Genomic DNA, 21,661 nt, shown 5'->3' with positions numbered 1-21,661 from the left:
AACTCACTCTTTTCCTTTTTTTTTTTTTTTTTTTCAGTTGGAGTCTTGCTCTGTTGCCCAGGCTGGAGTGCAGTGTCATAATCCCAGTTAACTGCAACCTCCGCTTTCTGGGTTTAAGTGATTCTCCAGCCGCAGCCTTCTGAGTAGCTGGGATTACGTGTGTGTGCCACTATGCCTGGCTAATTTTTGTATTTTTAGTAGAGATGGGGTTTTGCCACGTCAGTCAGGCTGGTCTCGAACTCCCAACCTCAGGTGATCCACCTGCCTTGGCCTCCGAAAGTGCTGGGATTACAGGTGTGAGCCACTGTGCCTGGCCTGTTAGTCGGTCTTAGTGTAGGTTATATGTTTCTAGGAATTTATTCATTTTTTTCTAAATGATCCAATTTGTTGGCGTATAATGTTCATGGTAGTCTTTTATGATCCTTTGTATTTCTGTGTTATCAATTATAATATCTCCCCTTTCATTTCCGATTTTATGTATTCGATTCTTCTCTCTTTTTCTCTTAGTGTAGATAAAGGTTTGTCAGTTTTGTTTAGCCTTTCAAAAAATCAACTTGGCTAATTTTGTATTTTTAGTAGAGATAGGGTTTCTCCATGTTGGTCAGGCTGGTCTTGAACTCGCAACCTCCGGTGATCTGCCTGCCTTGGCTTCCCAAAGTGCTGGGATTACAGATGTGGCCACCGTGCCTGGCCAGCTTTAACTATTTTTAATAGTTTTGTCTGTTAACCTTTATACTAGATATATAATTGATTTACTCACCACCATTACAATATTAGTGTGTTTTGGGTTTGACAGTATACTTACTTTTTCCAGTGAGTTTTGTACTTTCATAGGTTTTCGTGTTGCTCATTAGTGTCCTCTTTCTTCAGCTTAAAGAACTCCCTTTAACATTTCTTTTCTTTCTTTTCCTTTTTTTTTTTTTNTTCTTTTTTTTTGAGACAAAGTCTTGCTTTGTTGCCCAGGCTGCAGTGCAGTGGTGTGATCTCGGCTCACTGCAACCTCTGCCTCCTATGTTCAAGCAATCCACCCACCTCAGCTTCCTGAGTAGCTAGGATTACAGGCATGCACCACCACTCCCAGCTAATTTATTTTGTATTTTTAGTAGATACAGGGTTTCACTATGTTGGCCAGGCCAGTTTTGAACTCCTAATCTCAAGAGCTCTGCCTGCCTTGGCCTCCCAAAGTGCTGGGATTACAGGTGTGAGCCACCATGCCTGACCACTGTTTTTCATTCTGTATCTTTTTTCTTCCTCAGATTATATGATTTTCAGTGGCCTGTGTGCTGATTACTAATGGTTTCTTCTGCTTGATGTAGCCTGCAGTTGAACCCCTTTGTTGAATTTTTCAGTTCAATTGTACTATTTCTCAGCCCTTTGATTACTGTTTGGTACTTCTTTAGAAAATCTACTCTTCAACTGATGAACTTACTACATCCGTTTCTAGGGTTGTGGTAATAGTGCCACAAACTCAATGACTTAGAGCAACAGAAAGTTATTATTTCCCAGTATTGGAGGTCAGAAATTTGAAATTAAAGGGGCATCAGGGCCATGCTTCTTCTGAAGGCTCTAGTGGAGAATCTGTTTCTTGCCTCTTCTAGCTTCTTTTGGCTCCTGATGTTCCTTGGCTTGTGATAGCGTAACTCTAGTCTCTGCCTCTGTCTTCACATGGCTGCACGCTCTTGCGCTCGCTCGCTCGCTCTCTCTCTCTCTCCCTCTCTCTCTCTCTCTGTGTGTGTGTGTGTGTGTGTGTGTGTGTGTGTGTGTGTGTGTGTGTGTGTTTTATCTCCTCTTCTTGTAAGGACACCAGGCATTAGATATAGTAAGATTTTGTCTTCAAGTCCTTCACTAATCACATCTGTAAAGATCCTCTTTCCAGATAAGATAACAATCTGAGATTCTGGGTTGATATGGATTTTATGGGGACATTATTCACTCCACTACACTTGTTTTTGTATTTTATATACTTTTAGTTTTCTGCTTTCTTTTTTAGTTTTTGAGTAACTTTTAAATTGGTTTGATATAATGTATTAATTAAATGTCTGGAATCCCAAGATACTGCAATTGATATGAGGCAGGTTTTCAGTAAACTGGATTTAGGAAAGAGGCTGTAGTAGCAGTACCTGGCACATAGTACGTGCCGGTACTCCAATTATTTCTTGAATGAATGAATTTGTATGAACAAATGCATTTCTGGAACAATTCTTACTAGTATGAGGAATTCAGTCTATTCTTTTCAAAACTGTATATACATTAAGAATTTCTCTGATATGTTTAACTTCTGTTTATGTTTTATTAAAAGAATGTGTATTTTACATGTCTTTCTGAGGATTATCTTTTTTTAAAAAAATTATCATATTTCAAGTACTGTGTTTGGAAAAAGCATAACTTTTTGAGTCTGACCTGGGCTGAAGTTTTGGCTTTTCCACTCATTAGCTGTGTAACTTTGGGCAAGTTATTTCATCTTTCTGTGACTCAAATTTCCTGTAAAATGTTGCTAATAATAACAAATCTTTCAGGTTGGTGAGGGTATGTCAGTATGTTTGGGTACAAAGTGAGTATGTGGCAAATATTAACTAGTAAGTTGTATACCTTAATTATGTATTTTAAAGCAACTAGATTTATGTTGTAAAAAATTGTTTTTGTTAAAAAAAAACCCTTGTTTATTAAACTCACATCAAATTAAGCTGCCTTTTTCCTCTGTGTTCTTCTATGACCAAACAAGTGTTCCTGTAGTAGGTGAAATCACTCAAGGATTGATGTTATGTGTATATATGTCAAATAGTAATCTGTTCAACATTAACCAAAGTCAGGAAATGAGTTGAACTTTGGAAGGTAGAAATCTGAGGATTGGTGGTAATGGTGATGGGGTACGGGTGGTGGAGCGGGTTGGAGGGATTGAAGCATATGGGAATGGGAGCTAGCTACATTAAAATCACAGCTATTATTTACTTAACACTTAGGTACCTGGATAAAGGAATGTTAATGAATCTACATGGATAGGGAGCACCAATCAGAGCTGAGATAAAACTGGCTATCTGGCTGCATGCCTTGGCTCACGCCTGTAATACCAACACTTTGGGAAGCCAAAGTGGGTGTATCGTGAGGTCAGGCATTTGAGATCAGCCTGGCCAACATGGTGAAACCCTGTCTTTACTAAAAATGCAAAAAATTAGCCGGGCACGGTGGCAGGTACTTGTAATCCCAGCTACTCGGCAGGCTGAGGCAGGAGAATCGCTTGAACTTAGGAAGCAGAGGTTGCAGTGAGCCAAGATCGCACCGCTGCACTCCAGCCCTGGGGACAATGCAATACTCTGTCTCAAAAACAATAACAAAAATAACAACAAAAATCAACTGGCTATTCAGAGATTAAAACAAATAATTCAGGCTTATTAGATAAAGATGGAGGAACAGGTCTGGAAGCAGTGGAAAATAACCCTAAATAATAATAGCTACCATTTATTTATCAAGTCACTTCCTATGTGCCAGGCATTGTGGAAGGTGCTTTACAAACACTATTTCACGTATTTATTATAGTCACCCTTATGGAGCATGTGGTATTCTTATTTTACAGATGAGTAAATAGAAGGTTGAAGTTTTTGTTAACTTGCCCAAGTCAAACATCTAGTAAGTACCTTCAAACAGGAATAAAACCGAGGTCTTTGCAACTATAAAATCTATGCTTTGTGTACCTATTGCTTTCACATGTACAACTGGAATTAGGGGTCCAACCCTATTCAACCCTACTCCCAAAAAAGGTGAATCTGTTAATACTTGTGATTGTTTTCTCCCCCTTTGGAATTTTTTTTTTAACTGATAAAAATACAAAACAGCAAGTAAAATTCAAAAAGGATTACTGTGGAATAACTTTTTATTTTAGCATATTATCATTTTTATATAAATTTTTTTGTGTAGCTAAAAAATGTAAAATGCATATATAATTTATTTTTCATGTTTATAAGAACACTTTCTATAGTTTTCCTATGAGAGTCTGTTAGGTTGGAATAACAGTGTATTAAACGGTTCTCTGATATTGGTCATCCTTTTGTTCTTACATAATACACTGTACTGAACATATTTATGCACATTTTTTCGTCGGCTTTAAAATCAAATTCTTAGAAGGAAAACTACAGATTAAAAACAATCAAGATCCTACGTGTAATGTGTGTGTGTGCGTGTGTGTGTGTGTATGAATTTGAATTATATCTTGACGTTGCTGTCAGGGCACTGCCCCTCTTCCTGCCACTGTGGTACAATCATATTTTTGTGATTTCTTCTATTACTTCAAAAGGGAAGAAGTTATACCACTGTACTTTAAAATAATTAATTTGTTATTTGATGAAATGCTTAAGTATTAGAAAAAAGTGTTATGGTATACCTTGATTGGTTATGGATTTTGTTCTGTTTATTATGCCTTCTTTTGGGTTGGAGGGCTTCTGTTATTTACAGGTGGATTAATATTCTGCTCCCTATTACTCGTGAGTTAAATTGTACTCAATTCCCTTTTCTGTAGTTACCACCTCCCCTCCTATTCTTGCTGATTTCTTCCTCATTTTTTGTTATGTGTTCTATAAAATTTCCCATCACATTATTTATTGCTACAACCTACTGTTTTCTAAATGATTTTTTTTTTTTTTTTTTAGACGGAGTTTCGCTCTTGTTACCCAGGCTGGAGTGCAATGGCGCGATCTCGGCTTACCGCAACCTCTGCCTCCTGGGTTCAGGCAATTCTGCCTCAGCCTCCCGAGTAGCTGGGACTACAGGCGCGTGCCACCGTGCCCAGCTAATTTTTTGTATTTTTAGTAGAGACGGGGTTTCGCCATGTTGACCAGGATGGTCTCGATCTCTTGACCTCGTGATCCACCCGCCTCGGCCTCCCAAAGTGCTGGGATTATGGGCGTGAGCCACCGCGTCTGGCCTTCTAAATGATTTTAATTGTATTGCTGTAAAATTGTTATTGCTCTCCTCTAATTTCATACCTCCTGTGTTTTCTTATTACTCTGAAAATAGTTAATAAATTTTGCTAATACATTCTTGTATTTCATAGATGAGTTTAATGTCTATTTGTTTTTGTTTTGTTCTTTCGTATTAGAAGACTTTTTGCTTTTTCTTACTTTACCGTTATTTTTGTCATCATCACAGGCCAGGAAGATCCCATAGCCCAGGTTGCTTTTGGTCAATATTGTTTTCCCCAGCAGTATTAACTAGCATGTAGGAGATATTATGTAATGCCACAAGAATGAATTTGAGAGAATGCTTTGAATTCCTATTCCAGTTGCTTATTAAATGACGGAATATATGTCCAGAGTTTTTGATAAGCTCCATAGTTTCTTAAAGTTAATTGAGGTTGAAATTCAGTTGAGCAGGGTTTGATAGGAGATTGGTTGGTTTATGATGGTTTGGGAGTTCAGGCCCAAATGGATTCTGCCTTAGCATTCTTTACAAGTCTGAGTCCACTAGTATTGTCCAGTATTATGGCTATCTCCCAGTCCTGTTTCAGCTGAGCAGCTATCAAGAGAAAGTCTGTTGCCAAGCCAGAGCAAGGAGATTTTTGGAGGAGGATGTTCTAAGAAAGAAGGTACTACCTGAAGCAAGCTTTAACAGTCAAGTTTGCTGCTCTTAATCATATTTAATTAGTACTGGAGATTGGACAAAGCCTTACTAGAAATTAGAATGTGCTTCATTTCCGCAGTTGATTTCAGCTGTGATTATAGTGTTGTCTTCCTTCTTTCTCTTAGGCATTTCATACTATACCCCCATCCCTCTAATATAGTTCTATCATACTTTGAAAACAACCTATATTTGTTCTTTTCATAATTGTGGCTGTGTAAATACTATTTGCTAAGTCAGTATCTATGACTATGTTTTCTTACAAAACTTTAATTTTTACTGGCGTTCATAAATTGTCTCATTTTTTTTGTTTGCTTAATTTATTTTACCTCAGGCTTAATTTCTCACATCTTCCAGTGCCTTTGTAAAATCTCTCTCAATATGATAGTCTATATTTCTAAACTTGTTAGATTATCTCCCCTTCTATCCCCAGAAATAACTCCCTTGGATTCTCTGTCACATTCTTTCTGGATTTGTTGCCTTCTACTTTGCCTCGCCATTTCGAGATTCTCTTAGTTTTTCTCTTATACTGGATCCCTTCTTTGTTGGATTCCATGCCGTCTTTCTTGAGTTTCTTCCTGATTTTGATGGAATGTATATTCTCTGGTAGGTTCCTGAAAAAGCTTACACAAAGATTAAATTTTTGGAAATTTAGCCTCATGACTATCTATCTAAATTCTACTGGTGCTGATCATAACTCTGAAAGACACACTCCCTAATGCCATAATCCCAAATGTTGAGATACTGAAAGATAAAAAAATCTCTAAAAATCAGAATCCCTAAATTCTAAAAATCTCATATGTCTAAAATCCTGAAAATCACAATCATGAAAGATTAAAATCCCAAATGTTGAAATGCCGTAAGCCAAAACCCGGGGAAGGGATTAGTGCATATCTGGTCGTATGAAAGATAGTTGCATCATTTTAGTTGCATCATGTTAGGTGGAACGATTGCCTTTTTATTGTATTTATTTGGAAATTAAGTATGGATTAAGGAGTTGCGTATGGGTGCTGAATTGACAAAGGGTGGATTCGTGGATTTAATTTTAGGTGTCAACTTGACTGGATTAAGGAATACCTAGAAACCTGTTAAAGCATTATTTTGGGTTTGTCTGTGAGGAGATTAGTATGTGAGTCTGGGTGGGCTATGTGGGGAAGATCTGCCTCAATGATGGTGGCTACTATTTAATCTGCTGGGGGCCCAGAGAGAAGAAATTGTTGCCTTTCTGAGAGCTGGAATGGATTTTTCTTCTGCTGTATTGGACATCAGAATATTGAGACTTGCTCAGTAAATGAAGAGATATCCTTTTCGTTCATCTGTATATGTGAAAGATAAAATTTCTCAAGATCTTGGCTCTTTGGATGACTCTCTTGCCGTTTTTGTGCAAGTGGTAGTGACCCATTGCAGCATTTGATCGATCTTGTCAGAAGATTCAGGTTGTCTGGTATTTCAGATGAGCGCAGTTACGAATCTGGGTGCACCTAATTACCAACCATAGAGATATGTGTTTATGCATTTTGCTTTTTAATCTATGTCTTCATGAATACAGTTTATCTGTTCATGTTACACCTGGAGCAACTGTTGTTAGTACATCTGAGAGTTTATGCTTGCAAAAGTATGTTATTAGTGCCTATTTTACTGTGTGAAGGGGTCTGTTAACTGTTCTGTTGTGTTTTTATGTTTCTCAAATAAATCTTTTAAAAATGGAAATAGGCTGGGCGTGGTGGCTTACGCCTGTAATCCAAGCACTTTGGAGACCAAGGCGGGCGGATCACCTGAGGTCGGGAGTTCAAGACCAGCCTGAACAACATGGTGAAACCCCGTCTTTTTAAAAAATAAAATGGAAATAAATGTCTTTTAGAGAACTTTTTACAAATTATTTTTTCCAGAATCCTGTTTTTAGGATTTTGTTATTTTGGGATTGTGATTTTTGGAATTTTAGATTTTAGGGGTTTTGATCTCTTGGAATTTCAACATTTGGGTTTATGGTGTTTGGGATTGTGTCTTTTGGGATTATGGCCTAAACCCAAATTCTGTCACCTCTGACTGTCTGGTGATAGCGTTTAAAATGGAAAGATAAAATGACTTGATTTTTTATTTTTATTTTTAACTGTGATTTAAAAAAATAGAGGCTGGTCATTGTGGCTCACATTTGTAATCCTAGCACTTTGGGAAGTTGAACCTGGTGGATTGCTTGAAGAGGAGTTTGAGCAATATGGTGAAACCTCGTTTCTACAAAAAATGCAAAAAAAACTAGCTGGGTGTGGTGGGGCATGACTGTAGACCCAGGTACTTGGGAGGCTGAGATGGGAGGATAACCTGAGCCTGGGGAGGTTAAGGCTGCTGTGAGCCACGATTGTGACACTGCACTCCATCCTGGGTGATAGAGTGACATCCTGTCTCAAAAAAAGAAAAAAATTAAAAAATAGAGAAACCAAAAAAACTAGAAACCACATGCACATGAACCAGAATTTAAAAGGTATTAAGAGGTTATGGATGGGGAAATGTGTCTATGGCATGAGAGAATCTTTTGGAATGATGGAACTGTTCTGTATCTGACTATATAATACTGGTTACACCAATTTCCATATGTTTTAAAATCCATAGAAATGATACTAAAATAAAAATTTCAATCTATATGTCTGATACTTTAAAAGGTGAAAAATTAAAAGAATTTGAAAGTACAAAAAGGTCTACAGCAAAAAAGAAGTCTCCTTTCTTGCTTGCTTGCTTTAGTCTTCTAGCTTTCTTTTCTGGAAGAAACCACTATTACCAATTTCTTATGTATTCTCTTATGTAATCACTCTTAAACATCTGAACATTTGGGGTGAATCCAGCAAAAGAGAGAAGAACTTACATTTGTGTAGCTATTTTCTGAGAATGCTAAATAACTACTCTTAGAATACGTCTAAATATATTATTACTTTTATTTTTTTGAGACAGCCTCAATCATCGCCCGGTGGTGTGATTTGGACTCACTGCAACCTCTGCCTCCCGGGTTGAAGTAATTCTCCTGCCTCACCTCCCAAGTAGCTGGGATTACTGGCATTTATTTCTTTTTATTTATTTATGTTTTTTACTTTTATTTTTTTGTGACAGAGTCTCAATCATCACCCAGGCTGGAGTGCAGTGGTGCAATCTGGTCTTACTGCAGCCTCTGCCTCCTGGGTTCAGGTGATTCTCCTGCCTCGTCTCCCACTGTACCTGGGATTACAGGCAGCTAATTTTTGTAATTTTTAGTAGAGATGGGGTTTTGACATGTTGGCCAGCTCTGGATTGGAACTCCTGACCTCAAGTAATCCACCACCTGGGCCTCCCAAAGTGCTGGGATTACAGGCGTGAGCCGCCGTACCCGGCCAGAATATGTATAAATATATTAATAATCATACTTAGTACTAATTTATTACAATTATTTCCTTTACAGTTGGCAAACATGAATTAACTGGGCATAAAGTGGCTGTGAAGATACTCAATCGACAGAAGATTCGGAGCCTTGATGTGGTGGGAAAAATCCGCAGAGAAATTCAGAACCTCAAGCTTTTCAGGCACCCTCATATAATTAAACTGTAAGCTGTGTTTATATTAAATGTAGACCAGTCATCTTTTCATCTTTTTTGTTAACCTACTTAATGTGACAAGTGAAAAAAATGACTGACATTTCTTTTTGTTTCATGAGGGTTTTGAAAAGTTTCTTCCTAGGCCGTGTGCAGTGGCTCATGCCTGCAATCCCAGCATTTTGGGAGGCCAAGGTGGGCAGATCACCTGGGGTCAGGAGTTCGAGATTAGCCTGGCCAACATGGTGAAACCCCACCTCTACTAAATATACAAAAATTAGCTGTGCGTGGTGGTGGGCACTTGTAATCCCAGCTACTCGGGATGCTGAGGCAGGAGAATTGCTTGAACCTGGGAGGTAGAGGTTGCAGTGAGCTGAGATCACGCCTTTGTACTCCAGCCTGGGCAACAAGAGTGAAACTCTGTCTCAAAAAAAAAACCAGATTCTTCCTTTGCATGTATTCTTCTAACCCTCCTGATCATCATTTAATCCTATGTTCATGTTTTGCCCTTGTGCTTATCAGCTGTTATCTTGGATTCTTTCCTGTCTTCTGGAAAGGTGCCCTTTTGATAATAATGTTTGGTGCCCCATTACTGTAAAATCAACAATGATCTGCTAGTAAAAACTCTTGACCTCCAAATGCCCACATGCTGTCAGTTAGCCTCACTAGCGAGAATGCAGTAGAAAGGGTTTTTCCCCGTCCTGCTTATACCTGACCATATAGATAACAAAATTTTAGGAATCTAATATTTCAAAAGAGCAGTAATCTTACTGTTGTTTTATAGTTGTCAGTTGTAGAGTCTATAAATAACATATTTCCACCTCAGCTTCTGCTTTGTTATGCAGGCAATAATTTAAAGCTGCTGAACTGGCTAACTCAAGTTTGTTTCACTCTCACCTCTTCTCATTTGTTGAGGTTCCATGGTTTTAAATACTATCCATATGCTTACCACTCCTAAACGTACATCTCTTGCTTTAAGATCTCTTCTTACTTCAGACTCAAAAAATGCTTACTGCTGACTTTACATTTCCATTTGGATGCCCGCAAGGCATTTAAAACTCCACTGGGCCCAAAATGAACTATTACTCTCCCAAACTTGCTCTTCCCACAGTTTTCACTGTCTCAGCTAACAGCCAGTTACCCAGGGCTAAAACTTAGGAACGATTTTTAACTTCCCTGTTTCTTTCATATCTCTTCCTTCAAAATCAAGCTAGCATGTGACTGCTTCTCAGTTCCCTTATCACTGTCAACCTGGTCTCAGCCACCTTCATCTGTCATGAAATCCTGAAGTAACCTCCTGTATCTACCTTTACTATCGACAGTTAATTCTTTACACTGCTGCCATAGTTTTCCTTTTAATATGCCAGATCACATGACTGCTTAAAACATATGATAGCTTCTTTCTTTTTTTTTTTTCCCTTTCTTTATTTTTTTCTTTTTAGCCCCTTTCTGAGACAGTGATAGCTTTTTTCATCTTCCTTGGAGTAAAAGCCAAAGCCTTATTATGGCTTGTAAAATTCTGTGTCCTCTGGCCTGCAGTTAACACCTTTGATTCTACATCCTATTTTTCTCTCCCAGCTTACTCTGCTGTACCCTTACTATTCCTCAAACATGCCAAGCAGGCTTCTACTTGGGGACATTTGTAGCTGCTGTTTTCTCTCCCTGGTTCACCTTCCTCCTAGATAATGGCATAATTTGTTTCCATTCTTCTTTTAGGATCAGCTCAAATGTTACTTTATTGGAAGGCTTCCTTGAGCACTCTGTATGAAAGCATTCCCCTTAGTTTGCTTTACTTTTCTTCATAGCATGTTCTACCACCTGAGATACTGCTTATTTATTTAGTGTCTGTTTCCTGGCTTCTGGACCATGAACTCCATGAGAGCAGATAATTTTTGTTCCCTGCAGTTTTCCTAGCTCCTAGCATGGTACCTGGTATACTGTAGGTGCTTAGTAAATATTTATTGAATGAATGAATATACATGTTTTAATATTCGTAGACAATTTTTTCTCTCACCAGGTACCAGGTCATCAGTACACCATCTGATATTTTCATGGTGATGGAATATGTCTCAGGAGGAGAGCTATTTGATTATATCTGTAAGAATGGAAGGGTAAGCTGTTCCGATTTAATTCTGTATGTATTTTGTAACTCTCCTTTATCCTTTACTAGCATCAAAATGTCAGCAAGCAATTTTAAGAGGTCTATTTAATAACCAGTTCCCTTAGTCATATATTTATTTAGAATCATAAGCCATTTAGAACTAGAAAGGATTTTAAAGATTACCTCAGCCTGTTTATACAGATATGTATACTGAGCCTCATGGTTTGTATGTTTGCTTATGGTAACGTGATTTATTAATGACAGAATTGGCTTGAGGTCCCAGAACTCATAATCCTCAGACTTATGCTTCCACAATATACAAATACTTGGAATATTTATCTTAATGTAATTAATACTTACAAAATACATTATTACTTAACAATCTAGGCCTTGCTAGTCAATCCTAGCCACATTTAAATTGCATTCATTTTTTTGGTTTCAGAAACCTGATGTACCTGGAGTAGTAAGAACAGGCTCCATGAAGGAGGTAGGAATTAGATATAAAGAACTTAGAGCTGGAAGGAACTTTAGAAGACATTTTGAACACTATCTTAAGTTACAGATAGAAAACTCAACACTGCCCTCTGCCCATACTTTTCCTCATACCCAGGTTATGTGGTATGCAAAAGCCCCTTTGTGGGAGAGCTGTATCTAGCCCTGAAAAGAAAGCTTTTCTCACTCCCAGTCTTAAGTTACTTACATTACTCATTCATTTGTTCTATATAGCATGTCTGTTTACTTTCAGCAGAATGAAAGTTTATTAACTAATTTTGATTTTACTATTTCTTAACATGATTAATTTCTATTTCAGGTACTCCCCTTCTTTACTCCCATTTTTCCTCACCAAAAAAAAAAAAAAATAAAAAGTTCTGTGTGGAGAAATGGGAAACAGGCACAACTGATACACTTTTTTTCTTATCTTTTCTGTTTTTTAATTTCGTGATTTTACCTTGTGGGTATTTCTTCAGTTTTACCAGTTGAATATTAAAATTTCAGTGACCATATTTTCTATTTCAAAACTTTATTTTCTGAAATTTTCATTTCTTTAGTCTGCTGTTATTTGCTCAACAGATATAATAACCTAGTCTGAGGATGACATTAAAAAAAAAATGTTTTCCTCTGTTCCATCTTGTTCTGTACCTTCTGTGCTCTTTGCTTCTCATTTTTTTCTGTTCATTTTTGTCTTTGATGCATGGCCCTTTTTCAGATATTTGGTGATTCTTGGCTGTCCACTTAATATTTAAGAATAAGATACTAAATGCCAGGCTCATGTGGGTGGAACTTATTGATTGCCAGGTTTTCCTACGTCTTGAATAGGTAGGGACTTGTCCATTTTATTACTGTACATCAAATGCTAATAATAGCAAATAGGTTTTCTTGTATCAGATATTTCAGAAGAAACCTTCCCATATCCTTAAAATCCTTAGCTTAGCTGTTAGTGCTCCAGGAGCTCAGTGTGGGAAAAGAGATACAAGTCTCAGTAGTTAGTATGTTGACTTCTCTTAGCCCCCATGTTTTCCTCAGCATGCCTTATCCCTGCCTTAGTGTCCTTGAAAGCAGAGCTGGTTCAGCCTTACTAGAGGAAATTATAGGTCTTATTCCCCAGTATGGGTGAGTTTAAAAGCTTCTTACTTAAAGTACTTGTCCTGTTTTCAGCCCCCTATGTTTCTAATTTCTAAGGCTTCCCAGGGCTTCGTGTGCAGACATTTATTTCTTACTGGCTTCTATCCCTGTAGGCTTAGGTTTTAGCTTTTTCTTGTAGGTTTGGTCTTTATTACTGTTTATCTATTGTCCTCCTTGGTGACTCCTCTTGATTACTGTTGTATCTTTTGTTCCTTTTGTCTTTATATGCCTCTTTTATTGCTGATGTCATTTTAGTGATGTTTCAAGAATTGGAGACAAAATATTTAATCTGCTATGTTTAATGGGAAATGTATTTTGACTTTTCTGATCTTCCTTTATAGACATCCCTTTCTCCATCCTTTGTAATTGTATGTGTTAGGAATATAGTATAATTTTCATTTTTGTAGCCTGTCTAGTTACTTTTTATATTTTGTTTAATCAAGTTTTCTTTTATTTTTTCATATTTGAACAGATACCCTTTTTTTCCCCATGAACCTACAAATCTTCTAGAAATAAAAATATTAGATTGCTAAGGGATTAGTATTTTTCTAGAGGAACAGTATCTTATAATACTTTTTTATTTCAAAATAAATTACTGATTTGTCTCTTCTCCCAGACTATACATGCCCTTTAAGATGTAAGTCTGGTATTAGAATGCTAATTTGTGACCTGTGTTAGAGAATTGCATATTTTAGAGTCCTTTGCCTAGAGGATTAGTAGCTTATTTATTAAAAATGACTTCTTGGGAGCAGGCATGTCCAAGTAATCGTTGTTACTTATGTTGAAAAAAGTGATAAGAATATATGGATACATAGAGAAGTTAAAAAAAACATACTTCAGGCTGGGTGCAGTGGCACATGTCTGTAATCCCAGCACTTTGGGATGCTGAAGCGGGTAGATCGCCTGAGCCTCAGGTGTTTGAGACCAGCCTGGGCAACATGGCAAAGTCCTGTCTCTGTCAAAACTACAAAAATTAGCCAGGGGTGGTGGCATGCACCTGTGGTCCCAACTACTCAGGAGGCTAGGTTTGTAGGATCACTAGAGCCTAGGGAAGTCTAGGCTGCAGTGAGCTGTGATGGCACCACTGCACTCCCGCCTGGCTGACAGAGCAAGATCTGGTCTCAAAATACAGATAAATTAAAAAAAATTAAAACCAAAAAAATGTAGTTTGTACATATGATTTTTTTTTCAGCAAGCATATTAAAGATAAAATGTTACGATATTTTATTAAATTAATTAAGGTGTTTCTTGTTAAAATGTCTTATACTTTAGGATATATAACAACATAGTTGCTTGCTAGTTTATGAACAGTGCTTAAATATTACTTCCTAATGGTCTAAAATAGTATCCCCCTACCCCAACTTTACTTACTGTACCCGTATTTTGCTTTTTCTTCAAAACAGTATCACTTCTTCAGACTATATTTATTCATCTATTTTTGCCAATTAGAATAGGGCCTTTTTGTTTTATTTATTGCTGTGTAATGAATTTCTAAAACAATGTATAGCACATTGAAGGTATTCAGTAAATGTTAAAAGAATGAAAGATTAAGCATTTCCACCTTGTAAGAGAAAATATGTCAAGTTTCAAGTAGATGTTGAAATTATTTGAAGTAACTCATGAGATATAGAGGAAGGCAAGCTAATGTAGTCATATGCAAATGATAATATTAGAAACTTGAATAACTGATTTGGATTCCAAGACCATCTCAGCATTTCTGCTTGGTGCTGCAAGTGTCTCCTCCTCATGTCAAAAGTATCTCATAAGTGAAGTTCATTTGGAAGATTTTCATGTATTTTGACAATTTTATAGCTTGGAGAATTATAGATAGGAGAATTTACTTTGAAAGACACACCTTTAAAAATGCGTCTCTACTTTTCTTAGCTGGATGAAAAAGAAAGTCGACGTCTGTTCCAACAGATTCTTTCTGGTGTGGATTATTGTCACAGGCATATGGTGGTCCATAGAGATTTGAAACCTGAAAATGTCCTGCTTGATGCACACATGAATGCAAAGATAGCTGATTTTGGTGAGGATAATTTTATTGTTTCTTATGTTCATTTCTGATGTCCTTATTTTCAATAAACCTATGTAGAATTCTTCAGATAACTGTAAAAACTTACATAAAGTAGGCCGGGCGCGGTGGCTCAGCCTGTAATCCCAGTACTTTGGGAGGCCGAGGCAGGTGGATCACGAGGTCAAGAGATCGAGACCATCCTGGTCAACATGGTGAAACCCCATCTCTACTAAAAATAATAATAATAAAAAAAAAATCAGCTGGGCATGGTGGCGCATGCCTGTAATCCCAGTTACTCAGGAGGCTGAGGCAGGAGAATTGCCTGAACCCAGGACGCGGAGGTTGCGGTGAGCCGAGATCGCGCCATTGCACTCCAGCCTGGGTAACAAGAGTGAAACTCTGTCTCAAAAAAAAAAAAACAACTTACATAAAGTAATAGACTGAGTATATCAAAGTATCCTATTTTGTCTATGAACATACAAAAAGAAGAAATGCTAAGAAATCATCTTTTCTTAGCTTTAAATGTCTCTATTATTATTATTATTTTATAGAGACAGGGTTTCACTTTGTCACCTAGGCTGGAGGGCAGTGACATGATCATAGCTCACTGCAGCCCCAAACTACTGGGCCAGGTGACCCTCCTGCCTCAGCCTCCTGAGTAGCTGGGACTGCAGGCGTGCACTACCATGTCAGGCTAAGTTTTATATTTTTGTAGAGACGGGTTCTTGCTATGTTGCCAAGGCTGCTTTTGAACTCCTGGCCTCAAATGATCCTTCTGCCACAGCTTCCCAAAGTATTGAGATTAACAGATGTACACCACTGCACCTGGCTCTTAAAATATCTTTAAAATTAAATTTTAAACAACTTAAGTTGGTAGCATTAGAGAGACCATTCGAAAAGAGGGTATTTGTGAAGGAGAAGGTAGCAGCCTTATTTCTAATATGTTCAGAAAAATCAAGTATGGAAAAGAAGAAAAGTGAGTGGAATTATTTAAAACTTTGAAATCCAGAAGGTGAACTATGGGAATTTTAATTATTTAAAATTATTTGAAACAATTTTTTAATTAAAACAAATTTTTATTTAAAATTATTTTAAAATGTTTTAAATGATAGTAAACTATAATCTGTTTGAAGAACATTTTGATTGTTAAATATGAATTTTTTTTGGCTGGGTGCAGTGGCTCACGCCTGTAATCCTAGCACTTTGGGAGGCTGAAGCGGGTGGATCACTTGAGGTCAGGAGTTTGAGACTAGCCTGGCCAACATGGTGAGACCCCATCTGTATTAAAAATATAAAATTAGACGGGCATGGTGGCCTGCACCTGTAGTCCCAGCTACCTGGGAGGCTGATGCAGGAGAATCACTGGAATCCGCGAGGCGGAGGTTGCGCAGTGAGCTGAGATCAAACCACTATACTCCAGCCTGGGCGATAGAGTGAGACTCTGTCTAAAAAAAAAAAAAAAAATTATTTGTTCTATGTTTCCTATGTGAGTTGCCATTGACCTTACTAAATCTAAGAGCAAAAGGAATCTCTGTAATTCTTTTGTTTAGGTTAGTTTTAGTTCAAATCAGATAACTTTTTTTTTTTTGAGACAGAGTCTCACTCTGTCACCCAGGCTGGAGTACAGTGGTATGATCTCTGCTCACTGCACTCTCTGCCCCCAGGCTCAAGTGAGTCTCCCACCTCCGCCTTCCAAGTAGCTGGGACCACAGATGCGTGCCACCATACCCAGCTAAGTTTTTTTTGATTTTTGGTAGAGATGGGATTTCACCATGTTGGCCAGGCCGGTCTTGAACTCCTGAGCTCAAGTGATCCACCTGTCTCAGCCTCCCAAAGTGCTAGGATTACAGGTGTGAGCCACCATAATATTTTATATGGTGAGAACAGTCTTTTAAATATTTTCCTCTCAGTTTTGACTACATCTATATATCTATGTCTAATCTATTTAAGTGTTTAGAGATTAACTGAAAAATGCCAATCAAACCTGAGCTGGTTGTTTTGGTGTTTTTTGGTGACTGGCTAAATTATTTGAATTTCTTATTTCTCAGTTGATTATTTTTATAGGGCATGTTTTTGAGGGATCATCGGTTTCTTTTTGGAGTAAAACTATGAGGGAACTTTGAAATTCAAAATTATTGTCTTTAAGGAATCAGAACAGGCTTAATAGGAACTTTGAATTTTAATCCTTCTATTCATCTGTTACAGATTATTTTCCCTAGTAATTTCTGAATTAATAAAATTTAAGTCTGGGCATGATGGCTCAGCCCTGTAATCTTAGCACTTTGGGAGGCCGACGGGGGCGGATCACGAGGTCAGGAGTTCAAGTCCAGCCTGACCAACATGGTGAAACCCCGTCTCTACTAAAAATACAAAAATTAGCTGGGCAGGGTGCTGTGTGCCTTTTATCCCAGTTACTCAGGAGGCTGAGGCAGGAGAATCGCTTGAACCTGGGAGATGGAGGTTGCAGTGAGCCGAGAGTGTGCCATTGCACTCTAGCCTGGGTGACAGGGGAAGACTCTGTCTCAAAAAAATAAAATAAAATAAACAAAAAACCCTTAAACATGCCACGTTTTTTCTAATAAGCAAAATAACCAATAGCTTAATATCTTTGTATTAAACTCTAACAATGCATTAACTTTAAATGTTGAAAGAAATTACACATTTTAGAGCATAGTGGCAGAATATTTTGCTACAGTAGACCACAGGATTTTGTTGAAGCAAATAATAAAATGATGATTTATCATTTTAATGTAAACTCAATTTTATTGTTTAATGGGGTTTTAACTTTTGTCTTTGGGAAATCTTTTGAGTAGCTGATTTTGTGCACTTTCAGGTCTTTCAAACATGATGTCAGATGGTGAATTTTTAAGAACAAGTTGTGGCTCACCCAACTATGCTGCACCAGAAGTAATTTCAGGAAGGTAGTATTTGATAACCCTGCCACCCTCAATACATTTGAAATTGTCTTTTTCTCCTAGATTTTGTTAGTCTATAGTTCATATTTAATTCTAATGAAAGGAAAGAAATATAAGGCTTTTTCTTTTCTTAACCACGTTATAAGCTAATGAGGGTTAAGGACTACAAGTCAACATTATGTTAGAGTTGTTAGAAGAGAGTACATTACTTTTTTTCCCTGGTAGAAGAAATGGAAAGTTTGAAGCTAGGGTGTTTAAAAGCTAGGTAAGACCCTGGAAACTTGAATAATACAGAAATATCTAGTAGGTAGAAGTGGTTTACTATTTACTTAGAGGAAAAATTAAACATGTAATACGTAGCTTTAATTTTTTACATAGATAGCATTTTGTAGTACCTTTATGTTTCATGATAAAATGTCTTGGGGGATTGGGTTGAAGTAATCTTTAGACTTCATTTATGATGAATCTTTGTTCTTTAAGCCTTTTAGAAACTGCAATATTATAAGAATTTTAAACTCTCAATTTACTAACCACCAACATTCAGAACATGAAGATATTTGTACAGTATAGCTTTTTGAATAGTTTGTAAAATAGGAGAATATTTTTAAGAGTAACTCTTTGTTCTTCACTGTACTACTGAAATTGAAAACAGAAGCTCAAGTTTACTAGTTTTTATAATGAACTTTAATAACTTTTTATCCAAACCATGCTTATTTGTGTGAGTAGTCAGCATCTTGATTAATTCAAAATGCAGAAAAACTGTAGTATTTTCTTTCTGTTTTCATAAGCTTGTTGGCTTAGACTGCCCAAAGAAATGAGATTTGTGTAAAAATATGGCTATGAGTGAGACAGGAGTACCTAATTTTAGATTTATCAAGTTTCATCTTTTTAAAAACAATGTCAAAAATTATTTTAAAAATTTAAAAAAAATTATTGTCTATCTTAATTCTTTTAGGTAGAAAATAGGACATAGAGACTGTGGAAAGTGTTATTTAAATAAATAAAAAGAAATGTTGTAACTGTGCATATATGCAGTGAGTTATTACTGAAATTAATTTTTCTAATTTGGATAAGGTCTTTCTTCAAGCTCTCAGTATATGAGAACTTTTACTTTTTTTTTTTTTGAGATGGACTCTCGCCGTCACCAGGCTGGAGTGCAGGGTCAAGATTTCAGCTCGCTGCAACCTCTGCCTCCTGGGTTCATGTGATTCTCCTGCCTCAGCCTCCTGAGTATCTGGGACTACAGGCACGCGCCACCATGCCCAGCTAATTTTTGTATTTTTTTGGTAGAGATGGTGTTTCACCATGTTGGCCAGGATGGTCTTGATCCCTTGACCTTGTGATCTGCCTGCCTCAGCCTCCCAAAGTGCTGGGATTACAGTTGTGAGGCACCCCACCCAGCGTGATAACTTTACTTTCAAAAGAATATTTATTGATCAGTTCAGCAATACATAAATTTAAAGAGATCCTTTTCCTGAATCTAGACTTTGAATGGGTAGTCTAACTAGTCTGCAGCTAGTTAAGGCAGTTGACTAGAGTGCACTGCAAATAGGATTTAAAAATCTTCTGTGAACCTCTTGGCTTTCTTCCACAGCCTCACAATCCTTTCACCTTGGTGTAAGGGGTCTTAGGTTATTGGGATTGTGGGTTCAGAGTCCATTACTAAAGAATATTCTCAGTTAATGAAATACCACTTAATCTCTTCTCTGTAACAAAAACCAATGGTTTTAAATTGAATGATGATATGTTTGTTCAAGTTTTGGCCCTAGTAAATAGTAAGAACAGAATTTTAGCCATGGTGTGTAATTTACAAAACTTCTTGACTTTTGTTTTCAAAGATAATACTGTTAGAATTAAGTGTAGCATGTAGTAGTGGCTATAGAAACCAAATTCTGCTTATGAATTCTTTATGAAATATCCATATTTGAAATTTTTGATTAACAGATTCTTAGGTTAAAATGATTCTTTAATCCAATTGTTATATTTCCTGTTACAGATTGTATGCAGGCCCAGAGGTAGATATATGGAGCAGTGGGGTTATTCTCTATGCTTTATTATGTGGAACGCTTCCTTTTGATGATGACCATGTGCCAACTCTTTTTAAGAAGATATGTGATGGGATCTTCTATACCCCGCAATATTTAAATCCTTCTGTGATTAGCCTTTTGAAACATATGCTGCAGGTAGATCCCATGAAGAGGGCCACAATCAAAGATATCAGGTAATAAAGCAATTTGGAAGCTATCAGATCTAATAGTATCCATGATAAAAGTTAAGTGAAAAAAAAAGTTGCAGAACAGAATATATAGTGTAATCCTGTTTTTATGTGAAAAAATGGAGTGGATAGACACATTTTATTTTGGTATTAAAAATACATAGTAAACTGGTTACCTTAGGGAAGTAAGATTAGTAAGAGGGAGGGGCTTTCACTTTTTACTTACACATTTTTGTTTTGAAATTACATATAATATTTAATATATTTAAAATATTATAGTATTACATGTCAATATAATAACAGTGAACATTATATTACTTTTTAAATTAACAAGCTAATGAAAGGCTGGTGCAGTGGCTCACATGTAATCTGAGCACTTTGGGAGGCTGAGGGAGGAGGATCATGTGAGCTTAAGAGTTTGAGACCAGCCTGGATAACATAGCAAGGCTATGTGTGTGTGTGTGTGTATGTGTGTATACGTGTACATCTTTTTTTTTTAATTATTATTTTTTTTGACACAGGGTCTTGCTCTGTCAGCCAGGATGGAGTGCAGTGGTGTGATCATAGCTCATTGTAGCCTGTAACTGCTGGGCCAAGTGATCCTTCCATCTTAGCCTCCCTAGTAGCTGGGACTATGACATCCACCACCATGCCTAGCTGCCTTGTTTTTTTTTTTTTTTTTTTTTTTTTTTTTTTTTTTTTTTTTTTTTTTTTTTTTTTTGTAGTGATAAGGTCTCACTATTTTTGCCCAGGCTGGTCTTGAACTCCTGGCCTCAAGTAATCCTCATACCTTTTCCTCCCAGTGTTGGGATTACAGGTGTGAGCCAGTATGCCTGGTGTTAGGATTAATACTTTTCCGTAGTAAATTTCAGTAGTAAATACTTTTCAGTAGTAAATTTCAGTAAATCTATTTGATATCCTATCTCATGAATTATTATATTTTTTTCCTTTTTTTTAATCCCAAGGAATGAGAAAATTTAATTGACATGTTTTTCCTAGTAGTACACATTCAATTATATGCAAAAATCCTGTTTTGTAGGTAAAAGTCAGTATTACCAGTTTCATCTGGTTCAACCTAGTAGTTTAAGACAAAAATGAAGACAAATTTTCTTCTCAAATTTGGGTGAGCCATTTCTGATGAAGACCTAAACAATTTTACTGCAAGCTTTGTTTCTTCTTTTTTTTCCCCACATGGAAATTTTGCTCTCTTTGGTCTTCTAATGGCTAGACTGCACATTTATCTGAGAAGGAAGAAAGAAATCAGATATAGATCTAGAAATAGTAAATACGAAAGCAGCATGAATGTAATGAAGAAGAAGGAAAGATTATTTGTAGAACTTGAAGCTAAAACTTTCCATTTACTACACATGTTTTAGACTAGCTAAAAAAGAGACCATGCATGTCAGGGCATGATTTTACCACCAAAGGGAAAGGATACATCATTCTCTAAAATTTATATTTTAAAACTACCTAGGTAACAAATGTTTTTGCTTGTGTTTTACGTATTTTCTTCCAATTAAAATGTAATACATGACAATCGAAAAAGACTTAGAAAAACATCAAAAAAATAGAGAAGAGAATAAAAATTACCTTTAATCCCATGACCCAGAAGATAGCAATTGTTCTTTT

At 36.8% G+C, this 21,661-nt stretch overlaps 1 protein-coding gene across 4 annotated transcripts in view; it reads left to right on the top strand.

The window, feature by feature from the left end:
- PRKAA1 (protein kinase AMP-activated catalytic subunit alpha 1) overlaps positions 1-21,661 on the top strand; it is a 40,418-nt gene that overhangs the window by 10,555 nt on the left and 8,202 nt on the right. Inside the window, exons 2-7 of one of the 4 annotated variants that reach the window (XM_017533123.2) lie at positions 9,032-9,173; positions 11,179-11,272; positions 11,705-11,749; positions 14,770-14,914; positions 17,736-17,823; positions 19,814-20,038. In XM_017533123.2, the coding sequence (XP_017388612.2) occupies positions 9,032-9,173; positions 11,179-11,272; positions 11,705-11,749; positions 14,770-14,914; positions 17,736-17,823; positions 19,814-20,038 (739 nt within the window). The remainder of the gene's footprint in view (positions 1-9,031; positions 9,174-11,178; positions 11,273-11,704; positions 11,750-14,769; positions 14,915-17,735; positions 17,824-19,813; positions 20,039-21,661) is intronic. The other 3 variants (XM_037740169.1, XM_017533124.2, XM_037740168.1) reach the window with 3 other exon arrangements.

Source organism: Cebus imitator, unplaced genomic scaffold (genome assembly GCF_001604975.1).
Source record: "Cebus imitator isolate Cc_AM_T3 unplaced genomic scaffold, Cebus_imitator-1.0 Scaffold80, whole genome shotgun sequence".
In the NCBI taxonomy this organism is placed as follows: domain Eukaryota; kingdom Metazoa; phylum Chordata; class Mammalia; order Primates; family Cebidae; genus Cebus; species Cebus imitator.
The sequence above is the reverse complement of the archived record's forward strand: the minus strand, read 5'-3'. Positions and strand labels throughout refer to the sequence as shown.